Raw genomic sequence first — 15,231 nt, 5'->3', positions numbered from 1 at the left:
ACCAGCTAACAGAAACTGTCATACTGGAGTCCAAATAGTCAGGTTTCAAAAAGAAAAAGAAAAGCACAAATATGGTACACATTTAGTCCTGCTTCTTTGGAATCACCAATTAAAGCAGCAGCTTGTTCAAAACATCGATTTTAATTTGTTATGAGTTTTCCATTTCTCCAGCTAAAAAAACCCAACTTGTCATATTCAGAAGTAGTGCACATGAGGTAGCAAGATGCTTTGAGATGGAAGGTTTAAAATTGTACAAGTACCAAGTGACAAGAGGCTAGACTTAAAATTCTATTTACCAGTTCTACTGAAATAATTACATACATATATTTATATATAAGCTCTAGAAAACAAATTAAATAAGAGCAAAACAAATTAAATAAGAGCAATTTTGAAGCAGAACACTCCAAATAATAGTGTAAATGCATGCACTGTAATGTTTAGTAATCTAAAAGGAGAAACTGCACTAAAATAATTTTGTTCTTTAGCACACATTAAAGACACCAAAAAAAAAAATCAGAAAAACTAGTGCACTTTTTTTAAACTACAGTTTAATCAGATTTAAAGACACAAATTAGAAAAAAACATTTATAGGCAAGTTAAAAACACCTTTAAAACATAACAGCATGCTGCTTCTGCAGCACTGCTGAGACAAATTAGAAATAAGTAATTATTAAAATATCACAATCACAGTGTAACTAACAGTGGTATTTTAATTTTACCATACACCAACACTTAGTTTATGGATCTGTTGAAAAATAACACTTTTTAAAAAATATATATTTTAGAATAATAAAAATGAAATTCACCGACAATGCATTATAATCTGAACCAGGAAAGGCAAATTTAGGAATACTGTAGCTATCCACTTTTAGGGGTGTTTTCTCACCATAACATATGGGTAGTTGGAGGCATAACTACTTCTGCATTGAGGTAAAACTATTCCCTTGAATGTGTAACCAAGGCAGGAAAGAACAAAGTTCCATATTTTAAATTCTTAAATTGAATAACTTATTACAACATCTTTGAATAATGCTATATTTACCCATCTTACATTATTTTTCATTCAATACATTTTGAATGTTCTCCTCTAAGTGATCTAGAACACATCTGAGGTCTGGGATTTAAGAGTAACTACCTAATTACTATTGTATTGTTTTGACACCTTTGTCACAGTAAGACACATCAGAATATTCTTCATAGAAATAGTCAACATCACTGGACAAAAGAAGTTACAAAGAAAAGATGTAAAGAGAACTGATAAACACATAGAAAGGCAAAGTATGCATAGGCAAATACTCCTTAATTTATTGTGACAAAAGATTGTTGCACCTTTAATATGTAGTGTTGCACTATTCTGATTACCGGTCTCTAGGCACCCTGTTTCTCTGGTTTTTGTTGCAGATTACATCGTCACAGTTTGGAAGCCTAATCCAACTAGAGCAGGGACCACAGCTATCTGTTCATATGACATAGTGTAGCGAAACGAAAATCCAGCTTGGGGTATTTCTCCCTCAGAGAACAAAAGGAAGGAAGAAGAGGAAGAAGATTGTGCAGAGGTCACTTTTGCCAAGAGGTTCGTTTGGAATAAGGTGCTGGACTGAGTCATTATTAATGTAAAAAGTTTCCTCTGAAAGTGACCCTAACTCAGATCACAGTCATACATCTGAAATCAAATTCTGTATTCATAGCCTGCAGCAGAATATCCTGTAAGGGTTGGTTTTGCAACAGAGTGAAAGAAGCCCTTCACTTTCCATGTAAAGTGTGACCAACAGATTCTATTTTCTCTTTAGGAAGCAGAAAGCTTAGTACTCTGAGAACACAGCCCAGCAGCCTTCACAGCAGATGTGGTGTACAACTGGAGGGCTCAACACTAGTCTCACGTAAATATTGATATGGCCTATTTTAAGTATATTTATGCACACTATATGTAACTACAGCCTGTCAACTCATAAATTTTTCACAACGGATACACACATGAATTAAGAAAAACTAAAAATGCATAAAACCAAAACCAGGCGCAGGTCACTGGACACACAGGTAATGCACAGAAGATGAAGTGGCAGAATTTGCTTTTGCACATTTGTCTAGCAAAATTATGTTCTAAATATTTAATGGGATGAAAATTAATACAGTTGATAGTTAGGTTTTGTAAAAAACATAAAAAGCTCATCTCAAACCAAGTTTTTAAGAATTTTTTTTTCCATTTAGTTCTGACCATAATAAGCAACTGTTGCAATACTTGCAGCTGTAACCTTGCAGGGTGACTTTGTGGATGCCTAGACTTTATGGTGTTTGTAAAATGTCTAGGTTAAGACAGCAAACACATAAAAAAATCCAGGTAGATGTAGCATAGAGCCACTGCATCCTGGGTCACAAGCTCTTCTGTCATGCTTTGCAGGTAGCGTTAGCTCCCCTCAGGAACTCTGTGGCAAACCCTCCTGGCCACTGATGGGACATGTTCTTACCAGACTTATTCACAGCCAGCTTTTCCACCATGACTATGAAGAAGACTGACAGCGCAAACTAGCTTAGCTCCAGACAGATCTGGTAATATAATGAGAGCAGGCTCAATTCACTAGAGTATCTGCTTCGATACTTATTCAGCATAACATTTAAATACTTAAGTACTTATAACCCATTGATTTTTTTAAACAGGAAATTTAAAAATACTCCCAAATGCTGTTCAGAGTATTACTAGACCTAAATTAATACATAAAGGGTAATCATGTAGTGAAATGCTATGATGAATCAGCATAGAACCAATGTATAATTTTTTTTATACATAGAGTCTGCATCATATTAAAATATTTGAATTTATTTCCATTTGTTTTTCTAACACTGATCACTTTTCAACATAAATGGCAATATTTCCAAATTTTCATTGAAAGCGAACAATTCTCAAACCTTATTTCAGAATTCGATGAGAATTACAAAGTGAAAGACTTAAGGTTAAGGGAAGCAAAAGCCTAAATTACTGTAACTTGTGCTTTTAAATTTCTTTATCATTCAGGGCCAACTTACAAAGTTGAGCATGTGAAAGTTTACATGTAAGCAAGTGACACATTTGCAGGCAAATGTGAGGACATATTTCACCATGTATTTAAACAAATCGTCAACAATATGCTTGCAAAGCTTCTGAGAAAAAAAATCCAGACTCTGTTAAAATTACTTTTGATATTAATTTGACAGGAGGTGAGGCTCTCATAAAGGTCTCCTTTGTATCAGAGAACTCTTTCCCACTAACCAAATCAATGCCATCAAGAGAGGCACAACTACCTAGTATACATCCTATCATAAAAGCATAGCATTTATATTCATGTTACTTATTCCCACAAGGGAAACAGAACAAGTTATTTAAGTGTAAAATTTTTCTAATAAATAATATACTATACTGGGAAAACTCACACCACAAGTCAGTGTACAGCAGGGAATACACAAAGACCTCTTCGTAAAGTCTTCTCACTAAAGTATCATTTGTTATCAAGAGCACACTGAAATGCATACCAATATTTTTACATGGTAATATATTTTTAAATATGTCACCTATTACTGAAATCTTGTCTACATGTCAACTTAAGGAATGGCCATGGAAAAATAAGTTTCCTGAATAAGAAGGGCATATCTGTAACTGTAAAGCTAACGAAGCCTTCCCGATTACAACAGTAGTAGGCACCACTGAAAGTATTATTTAAATATATAATATATATCTCTTTCATTAATACAGAATCATAAAGGTTAAAAAGGTTAAGCAAGCAAATAGTTACTGTCAGGGTGACTACATTTACTAACATTAACTCATTAAGTGCTTGAATGAATTGTTCACAACAGGCAAGTATCTGCAAAGCACCATAAAATTGTGAATGATATGTTGTATTTACTTTTTTTAGTGTGCTGATCTGCAATACAGAAAACACATAACTAATGTATATCCAAAAAGTTAAAAAGTGAAAGAATACTTAAAAGTATGTTTCCTTCATTCCCAAAGATTTCTAGGAAATTTACTTTCTACTGTTTTTCTCAGCAAGGACAATAGTAAATCACTGCCATCCTTTCAAATTCAGTATTATAAAGTGATGGGATGTAAAACCTAAAAATTATCTAAAGCATCAGGGCTGGCCACTCTTGACTTTCTGACCAAATGGATAAAAAGAATGCAGTGTGATAGCAAGGCAGAAAACTAGTAAAGCAGAGGGAAAACAACAATGACAAAACCCCAGTTTGACTAAAATCAGTGTGCTGCCATTAAAACAAAAAACCTCTTTCCACAGTCCCCAAGAGGATTCATTTACATGAAGAGCAGATTTTGGTTCAAAGTACTTTTATATTTAGCAATGACATGTAAAGGGTAAATTCTAGGACACTACACTTAAAGATAAATTTTGTGCAGAACTAGTAAGTCGTCATATTTTTCTTGTGTTGCAATTATTTAAGGGTTTCAAACCATGAAGAAAAAAGTCATTACATTGCACACAGACACCAGTCACATCCAATGGCTCATACCTTGCCACTTGTGCTCAAGTAAAGCACGTACATATTTTCTTTAGCTGTTTTAACTTCCCCATATACAAAAGGTCTGCACAAAACTGTACCTGTGAATTCACTCACACCGCAGTACCAGTCTTCACTATCCTAAACCTGCTTATTTTCTGGGAGTGTTTACATGATGAAGAACTAGTAAGCTTGCATTGCACATATGGGCACACATGCCAAAACAAGAAAACAAGAGTACCAGAACATTAATGGAGAAGATGGCACGTTACATGTTGTACTGGCATCCAAAAGTGCTGCTTTGGGCAGATTCATAGACTGCACCAACAAGATTAATTTAAGTTCAACACAACAAATGCTGAAAGAATCAACCCTAATTCTACTCACCCACCCAGAAATGTGCAATGTTAATTTGTTATTTTGTGTAAATGTCCCTTCAAGAACAGAAGGTGGAAAAACATCTTTCCTGATTGTGTTATCTAATAAGGGTAATCAAACAAAGAAACCAGTGTGCCCTTACTCATAAACAACAGAAAGAACCATAATGCCATTTCTAACAGGCATATGACAACCACGACCCCATGTAAGGGGGGGTCTACTTGGGTAACCAGAGTAAGGATTTAGAAGCTAGATTATTTTATTTTAACGATAATACAGCTGTCACCAAAACAAACATCCTTGCTCTTCTGAACAGTCACAGAATCACAGAATCATCTAGGTTGGAAATGACCCTGGAGATCATCTAGTCCAACCGTTTTCCTAGCACAGTTCCCACCTACAGCATATCTTTAAGCTCCAAATGAGAGTCATCCACTCATTTCATATTTAGTTCCCCCTTTCTAACTGCGTAATGCTAACCTACATATATGGAAGAGGTATGTTATCCTCCTGGAGTTTTAGGCAAGGAGCCAAAGACCAGACACAGAACTACCATAGCAAGGAAACAATTCTGACCTGACTTGGGATGTGGTCCTTTAGAGAGTAAGCCAGATGTGCTGTGACTATTTTTGCATGGTAGTATGCCCAAAGCTGAGTGCCATCTGGTACTAAGAATATTCACCCAACTAGTGTTAGATATTCGATGAAAAATTTAAGGTTCAAAATATTATGACAATATTTTTCTCATTCATTTGTAGGTTAATAATCAACAAGCTGCATTATTTTTCTCTGGTAGTATTTTGTGTCAGTTTTAAAGCTAAAAAAACCCATGTGGATAAACAGTTTGTGTTTACTTAAAAAAATTAGATGAAAATACATAATATAAGCAATTAAAATGTAGCCCTTTAACACCAGAACTCTAGCAGGGACCATCATCACAATAAATGGTCTGGAATAGATATAACCACTTCATTATTCCCCTGACACACTTCCATAATTCAGTAAACCAGATATTCTGAAGGATTTATTTCTTTCATTATGGTACCCACAAATATGATGTGAACTTTGCATCTAAAATTCTAATTTGAAGACAAAGCTTTTCCTCAAATTCATATGCTTCTTTGGATAAAGGGCCATCAATTATCAAGCATACAGAAAGTGGTTATGATAGTAATTTCATGATTGACTACCTATGCACTAGAGCTCAAGGTAATTTTGCTTTTGTATACTGAAAGCATCATCAACTAACTACTGTATGCCTGGAAATTCAAAATATCTTTGTATTACAAATCCTTTTTTGTAAAACAGTTGTATTCTAGAACAAGTATTTCTGGTATTTAAGGGTAAAAAACGCACTTTCATTAAAATCCTGGTGCTTGCACGTTGTCTTCTGTGTCCTATGGCTGCCTTTCCTTCTCTAGCTGCAAAGCCCACTTGGCAGTGTTTTATTGGTTTTAGGTACTTAAAAGTAAAAGAAACCTAGATTAGAGCTATCAAGCCCTGGAAAAGGCAAACCTTCAGTTGTTTTATTTTATTTTTAATCCATTCACAAGGGCTATGTGTAATTATACTCTTTATCAAAGAAACCTAACTCTAAATTTGGCATCAGTAATGTTTACAGTTGTGTAATGTACTGTAATAGTTTGAGATACTTTAAGAAAACCCTCCAAATACTGAGATGCTTATTGCAATTCCCTTTTAAAGATTGAAAAGCCTTCTAATGACTTTGCATTTCCTATTTTTATCTTCTTTATAGCATATAGTATTACATATTTGAAATATGCTTTCCATGTAAAATCAAACTTGAAAATACCCACTTAGAAACAATATTTCAGTAAATAGAGGGTTTAAGGCAAGTCATTCAATTGGAAAAATTAATTTCCATTTGTTAATCCTAGATTGACACAATTTTATTCCACCCCATCAGTGCCTTGGGATACACAACGTACATTCAGCAAAGGGCACACATATGACCCTATGGACATACGTTGCAAGTCCTGAGTGCCCATTGAAATAATGGTAATATCTTCATATATAAGGCGTGACCCACAGGGACATGGCATGGGAGGGGTTAATTTGTTCTGTTTCCAGTCTTGCTATTGTATGTGATTTTCCTAGGTAATGCATTCTTGTCTTACTAAACATCTTTGCAAACAAATACAAACCCCTTTAAAAGGTGCTAAAAATGGGTTTCTGAAAACATACAAAATATATTCATCATAGTATTTCCTCAATCACTGTTTCAATGCTTGATATCTGCAGGTAATTTCTTGTTTCTGACTGAAACTATTATTTGTTGTGGAATAACTGTTCTTTTGCAAAAGATTTTCTTCTTCTAGTTTTTTGGACCACACAGGCTGGACACTTTCATGCTTTTTACTTCCTTTTTGAGTTCTTTTCAGTGGAAGTATCAACAACACCAGGATGCTGGCAATATGAAGACAGAAATAGCAGGAGCTAGAAAACAAACAAAAATAAAAAACTCAGACCACTCTTTTCAGGATGCTTAAGGAATAAACTGTCAAAACCTACTTGCATACAGTACGTTGCACATAAGATAGGAAGACATTAGCACTTCTTTTAAGAAAAGTAGTAAGGGGGAATCAGAAATGAAGTCTTCCCTCACAGCACCTAGCGCTGTAAGATGTGAAAAGAAGTCAGCTTTCAACTTCTTTTCATGAGTTACTTCTGGGAAGTCATTACCTGTCTTGCTATAAAATAGTTCCAAGTGCATATAGTAATCTCCAAGTTCTTGGTGTTGGTTGGGTTTTTTTTCTCTGCCCCAGGAAAAGTAAGTTTATTATGACAGGAAACCAAGATCTCTTTATGGTTTCTCATAGACAACACAAATTATGTTCAAGCACTAGAACAGCAATACAGTTTTCTCAGCTAACAAATCAATCTTACAATTATCACTAAAATAGCTTCAGAAATTTTATACCACAGAAAAAACTTCTATGCCAAGTTAAGGAAAAAGGAAACAGGTAGAACTTGCTTACCTGTAAAAGGTGAAAGAGGGTTTTACAGAGAGCAGTACAAATGGCACAACTGTGTAACTTATTGCTAGTTGAGTTGCCATCCATGTTATAATATCATAACATAGTTTAACAGCAGGAGATTCAACAAAATAGTGTCTGATGTTGTTTCTTATCTGAAAAAGCAGATAAAATTAAGTTTAGGAATAAACTCTTGAGAGCTATCTTACTGTACAGAATTTGTTGCACAAAATTCATAGGATGAATTTAACGCTGCGGTTTGGTCAAGTATCTTTGAATTATTCAAAATGCCCATGAACTTCAAGACGAGTTAGTTCAAATTCCCTGCCTTTTAGGATAATGCATTTCATCCAGCACAGCATTTAAGTATTTATAAGTTTAAGCAAATGAATCCCTCCTAAATCCAATGCAACTTTGGCCTGCTTGTCTGAATTAGACATTATATTCCATCAGGCCATTCTGTATAATATTGAGTGGTGCAGTAAATGAAAGCCAATGTGCTTCTGCTGAAAGCTTTTATATGGCAAACTATTTTCATATACTTACTAATAAGATCTATTTTAGGACAAGTAGGGTATAAATCAGAATATACAAAATATTCATTCTAATGACATATTTCAGGAGTCAACAACTAATATGAAATGGGACTATTACAAAATGACTCAATTTTCTATGCTGAGTCTTCTTTTGTTTGTAAAATTCTTTTCAAATGATGGAATACCAAAGGTATTTAAAAAAAATTTTAAAAATCCACACAGGTTTGGGTTCAGTTTTGTCTATAATTAAAAAGACATCAGTAGACCTTCACCTCTCCTTCCTTTGACTGAACTGTCATCCTTGCTCACACTTACTTGCTGACAAGCCAAGATGGGTTCAATTCAGCCCTTGTGTAGCTTGGTATCACAGTTGCCACCTTCCAGTTATCTGCACTGAGTCTCTGAAAAGCTGCACACCAAAGTACACAGTTTCGCTTCTTCAACCTTCAGTTTCTTTAGAACTCCTGGTTCTAAAGAACATATCCAAGGCTAGCTCCTGCTGATTTCATTACATTGAAAACCTTTTTTGCCCTTCTTGTCCTTCTTACCCAAATTCCCCTGTAGATATCACATTCCCACTCAGCCTTTGTTTAGTTTAACTAAGTAATACAAGTAATGCTAGCCACATACCCTTCCTCCTGCCATCCTCCCCCAGTTTTATCCTAAGGTCACATGCAATGACTTGTTCATCAGTTCTGTAAAACCTGGATGAAATTTTACAGAATTTCTTGTAGAGAAATCTAGTATTTTAGGACTTGAATTACAACTTCTAAGTAAATCTAGAATTGCCCCTAGTAAATACCTGTTTATGACGTGTAACGATTAAAGGAAGTAAAATGAGTTGAATACATACTTAGGCATAATAAGAGAAAAAAGTGTGGATCAGAGCTGCCAAACTTTGCTATTAAAGGCTAGTAGAGTTAAATAATAAACATGCTGAAGTACCTCTAACATATCTTACCAGTTATTAGGTATCTGTTAATATGGAAACTCAAAATATTTTTATTTAATAGCCTATTGATGGATATGTATAAAATACGGTACAACTTACTAGCTAAGCTCAGGACAAAGTGCAGTGAGCGCTCCTATTTACTGGACTCACCTTACTGACAGAGCACAACTTTCACCTGGGAACTGTCCCTGAACCTTGGCTTTTGCACCAGCCCCTGGCTGATAAATGTCAAAAGTTCACTGAGATAGAGTCTGGAAAGGAGAAGGGAGCTACACCTATTGTAAACAAAGGAGTCAATTCTGACAAAGACTATACCTGCATCTGTGTGAACAAAGAGGAGGATTATCTGTTTTATTACTGTTAATAACAATCTAAATCTGAAGTACCACATTCCCTAGCTATTATCGCAACAAAGAACAGTCTGCTTCATTTCCCATTCTCCTGGTTCTTTCAACAGAAAAGTGGTCTGTTATGCTGCTCAGAGCTGACATCAAATTTCTTTGTTCCTCTTCCCCATTGAGTAATGGATAAACCTGCCTCTGTTCTTAAGCAGCTTTTCAGGCAGAACTGTGAGAGATTTCTTGGCAGATTTGCTGGTTCCATATGGTTCTGAATAGCAGCTGAAAAAGGTTTTTAATGTGACTGCACTGCTGGCTGGCCAATTTTGAATAGTAACTGCACTAGAGAATCTGCTGGTTGAAGAGGAACATTCTTTAGTTACCATCTTTACAATAGTACTGGACAGAAATTAGGGAGGGGGTGGACTATGAATATATAGCATTGACCTCAAAATTTGAAGCTACTCATCATCAGTGATTTTTTCATCAGCAGAAAGGTTTTTCAAAATGATCTTAAATAACATCATTCTGTTCAGCACGGCATAGTAACACACCATCAGTTAACAGAGAGGAACATCTTCCACAAAAGGTATACTACAAAGACATTATAGACTGTGTAAAGTCTTGATTGTTTCCACCACTCAGCCCCTCCTTGTATTTAAACATTACTACTATTCTCATAACTAAAGAAGTAAACACCACTGTCAGACAGACTGTCTATCAACTGCAAAGTGCATCTTTGGACTACAGTACATGATCAGTTTTGTTTTTAAAAACTTACTGTTGTTTAAGATACTTTGTTGGTACTTACAGCTCGTGCTGCTAGTGTCATTAGTACTCCTGTTAAAAATGTTAAATAATATCCTGGGTAAACCCCATGCCAGATGGCAGAAAGGATGAAGGTTTGGATCGTTGGGCTGAAGGTGGCTCGCTCATAGCACACTCTAGTAAGTCAAAGAGAATTCAAAATAAGTAACATGAGACAAACCACCAATCTTCCCAGTTATCATTTATGCATTTATACTTCTATCAGTTTCATCTCCAACACATAATTTGCAATGCAATTGCAGTTTAATATTACTTAATAATGTTGCTACTACATTACAACTTATAGAAAATACTTAAACCTATTCACAGCTCCTGATTTAACCCCTCAGTGCTAACCTATGCTCAGTGTCATCACATTCAGTATTTATTTATAATGATACACAAGCATCCAAAGACAGGTTTTGGTGTTAACAAGGGATCTTGAGCCATCCAAGAATGCGTCTGAAAAGCTACACTAGAAGGCACAGGCTGCCCTGCAAAGTATTGTGATGAATCATATATGCATTTTTCATAAAATGAAAGCAGCTTACAGGAGAAGGGGAAAAGTAACAACTACCTTCAGTTTTGAGTAACAGAGAGACTACAGCTGAAAATATGTCTGTGTAGAGCAATTAGGCAAGCATGATGATGAAATTATAATTATTGACTCTAGAGATGTGAGAATATCAAATAAGGAGAATACTGAACTCCGCTATTTAAAAGTTGAGACTGAATTATTAGGCAAGGTCCTACAGAAAGGAATTCTAAAAGGAAGAAGGGAAAAAGGAATCTGAGAAAGATTTTCTAGAAGACATTAAATGACACAGTGACAAACCATGATGATGTGGAAGAATGATAGGAAACATGGTAAGGTCCTGATATGGCTTCATCAAGAGGTCTTTAATGATCTGAAAACCAAAAAGCAATAGGAAATATGGAAACAGATCACACTAACATGGAGCAAAAATAAACATCACAAGCATGCATGAACAGAAATCTAAGGCTAACATACAAAAATGAGCTTCAACTAAAGTAGAAGGCCATAGACACCAATATATAAATACACAGCAAGTAACAGAGAAAGAGAAGAGAATGCATGTTTATTATTCAAGTAAGACAACAAGCTAGTGATAGAGGGCCAAAACATTCACTGCTAATGTATTTACTTTGCTGCAGCTTCCACATATACAAAAGGTTGCCAAGACCAAATGATACAGTCAGTGTTAGAGAGCAGAAGGCGAAAAGACAAGATCTGAATAGCGAAGGTTCAAAAGTGTATTTTGCTAATTTAGTTTACTTATGAGGTCTTCAGTGCAGTGTACCAGCACAACACCCTGCCCTTGCCAAAGGGCTTTGTTAACAAAGCTATTAAGATGGGAACAGGGGGTTAAGCAGGGTTCAGTTGCACACATGCATAATACACAAAACTATCTGAGGGCATTTGCCCAAAATAGACCACCTGAAAGAGGAAAGCAACATCGACCAGTCTAAAGAGTAACCAGGGAATTTCAAAGAGACTTTTGAGACAAAGAATCTGACAGCCCAGAAAGTACAAGAACATCAGGAAAATTTGTACCATGTCAGGGAGACACCTTGGAGCAAAATACCAATAATCAAAACATGGTTTGACACTGCCAGAAGTCACCCCACCAGCATCACAACCCGCTGTCTTGGCCAAGACCTCCCTGGTAGACACTGTGTAGCCTGCATGCAGCTAGGGGACTCTCAGTGCAGCACGCAATACACAGGCAGCAGTCTCTCATCCCTGTCAGCTGCTGCATGTGAACTCACGGCATGATGATCTAACCGGCATGTGAATTAGCAGGTTCACACAGAGCTGGAGCACCCACACCTCCCACAGGCAGCATGTACAAGCAGGGGGCCCACGCTTGCAGAAGGAGGTGTGTGTTTGTGTCCCACATCCTTGGGAGTGGAGGCACAGTTTGCACATAACTGTGTGCGTACATGTGTTCTTTTTAAACTCCTTGGGATTAGTCACAGAAGAGTGTTTAGAAGTGTTTATTAAACTAGAACACAAAACACACACAAAATGTTATCTGTTCTAGTACTGGTATTAATTCTGAATGTATTTTTTCACTGACTGGTGAGTAATTATGTTCCATTAATAAACTGATAAATGTCTTCAACCTTTATTTTCCCCTGCAAAGCAATCAGAAGCTAAAACTAACTAAATTAACTAACCAAATTTCAGCTATATCAATGTAAGTCAGATCAGATATATACTAGATAAAAATCATCAGTCATTAATTTAAAAAAGTAGAAAGTAAGCTTAAACTCCTCCATGGATTTGTGAATAATGAATTGCGTTGAAATGCTTCACTTGACATTCCTAATAGCAAATCAAGAAAATAATGGTCATCCGAACAAGCTGAGAAAATCTGTTCAAATAGAGGTGGTCCAAGTTATCTTATGCGCAATTTGCTCTAGAACTGGGAAGACTGATCAGTTCAGCAAGGTACTGCCTTTGGTCTGATTCTCTACTTTCATTACTAGCCTGGATGGTAGACTGAGAAGCATTTTTTCACCCTGTCTTCCCTTCCTTTTTTGGATGGAAGGTGGGATGGATGAGATCGGCATTGTTTTCTTAGCAGATAGAATGCTAGAATCCACAATGATCTTGAGAGACTTGAATAATGTTCTGAAATCAACAAGATGAAGTCCAAAGTATAGAACATTAATCAAATATGTGGAAGATAGAAAACAGTACCCATTCCTGTAACATTACTGAAAAAGCGTGTCTGAGTATGAATATGAATCAACAGTATGAAACAGCGAGTATCAGCTGAGCATGAATCAGCAGTAGATTGCTGCTGCAAAAAAGATGGATGTAATACTGTGATGTATTAGAATGTTATAAGAAAATAAAGGTAATTAATCCACTCAAATAATTTAAATCTGCCTGTAAGAAGCCAGGGAAAGATCTTGGAGGTCTTAGAAGTACTACATCCACTGTAAGAAGACAGGAAGTTTGGAAAAATGTCAGAAAAGATCAAGAAGAACCACAGAGACTTTGCAAACATGTCTAAAGACAAATGAAATTAGATGTTTTCTTTGGAAAAAAGAATGAACAGGCTGAAGGGGAACATAACAGCTTCCCTAGCCAGGAAACATTTATATTTATTGTTGATATATACTACTATGTAAATATCTATTTTAACTTGCATGCTTGAAACAATAATACTTTTAAACTGCTGTATTTTGTGATCTACATTAAATGTTTATTTAAACTTCTTATGATCTGCAGGTCCATTAACTGTTTTTACACACAATCAGGATTTAAAATCCTACAATTCTGATGGCATATATGATCTTGTCCTCCATTCAAACTGCTGTACCATTGCAACTAACCAAATGATTGGTCATATATTGTATCTTCTATACCACTATTTATGGTCCTCATGTATAATCATTAAAACAATATTTTACTTGCAAAAAACTTCAAGAAAATATCCACCGTTCTCCATTTCACTGTGGCAGAATCAATACGGATTTAGACTATCCTCAAAGTGGTTCTACAATTGTTCTTAAAAATATTTTTTGAGGAGGTACTTTAATTTTTCTTCACATCTTTTAAGGTTACTCTGAGTAACTGATTCTCATTTTTTTCTTTCAATCTTTAACAGAAATGTTACTAAGGAGTATTCCACTAAAAGGAGTTATGTAGAATAATTTCATTTAGGCGATTTGAAAGTTTGTTGGAATACCACCTTTTCCTGTTAAGTTTTAATACAGATCAACTTCTGTTCTCTAAATTAAAATGCATTTTAAAAATCACTAAATAGATTATTTGCTTTATTAAATGATATATTTCAACATCCGCAAGCATGCAATTCTTCCTTGCTGACTGTCCTAGCAATAGATTCTATTGCCTATTGAGCCAACTAGAATAACCACATAATATTCAATTTCTGTTTTTAATTGGGTCATTAAAAAATTTAGTAAAGAAATTAAGGAAGAAAGAGAATACACTACAAAGAAATTTGATAGAAGAAACATCCTGTTGCCAGCCATCATAGAATAAGATATAAAAACCTCTGAGTGACCCTAAGATAGGAGTCTCATTTAAACTTGCACCTATTGATAAAAGATCAACTAAACAAAGACCAGGAGAAGGGAAACAACACCTGCACACTACACAAGAACACTTTTAAATTTTAGCTACCACAAAAAAGTGGTAAAAGCAGAATGATATAGTTCACTGGGCACTATATCTTTCCCAGACAAGGAAAAAAGTGCATCTGTAGGATATTAATTTGCAGGTTTTGTTGATATTACATTGTAGGGTCTGTTTTTTGCCATGCACTCATTATGGAAGGAGAGCAGAAAGTTCTCTCACAGAACGTACGGAAGTTCCTGTATCAGTGTGGCTAAAAATAATGCAAAGCTTCCACAGGCTAAGAATCACATTTTGCCAGCTGCTCTCAGCAATATGCACTGCTTTGAATGCTAAGAGAAAGAAGAAACAAGGAAGGAAAAAAAAAAAAAAAAAAAAAAAAGAGATGCCTCACCTCCACAGATTAGTAGTTTTCCCTACAATCAATGAAGAAAACCAGTTTCTATCATAACCTGGTAGTTTACATTAAGGGAGAGGTCCTAAATTCAGAGACTGTAATTCAAGTATTACAGGAAGAATGTCCTGTGAAGTTGCTAAAGAACTGATGGTTTTGAGGGTTTAGCTTTAAATGTTAAATTACCTTCAAATAAATATTTATCTA

At 35.5% G+C, this 15,231-nt stretch overlaps 1 protein-coding gene across 1 annotated transcript in view; it reads right to left on the bottom strand.

Moving 5' to 3' along the window:
* Positions 1-539: 539 nt before the first annotated feature.
* The window catches only part of MBOAT2 (membrane bound O-acyltransferase domain containing 2), an 83,898-nt gene continuing 69,206 nt past the window's right edge, over positions 540-15,231 (bottom strand). Inside the window, exons 11-13 of the mRNA XM_026846512.1 lie at positions 10,500-10,632; positions 7,866-8,017; positions 540-7,323 (exon numbers count right to left, since the gene is read on the bottom strand). Coding sequence (XP_026702313.1) covers positions 7,101-7,323; positions 7,866-8,017; positions 10,500-10,632 — 508 coding nt within the window. The 3' untranslated portion in view covers positions 540-7,100. The remainder of the gene's footprint in view (positions 7,324-7,865; positions 8,018-10,499; positions 10,633-15,231) is intronic.

Source organism: Athene cunicularia (assembly GCF_003259725.1).
Source record: "Athene cunicularia isolate RWA chromosome 3 unlocalized genomic scaffold, athCun1 chr3_part1, whole genome shotgun sequence".
Classification (NCBI taxonomy): Eukaryota; Metazoa; Chordata; class Aves; order Strigiformes; family Strigidae; genus Athene; species Athene cunicularia.
This window is presented reverse-complemented; position numbering and strand designations above follow the sequence as displayed.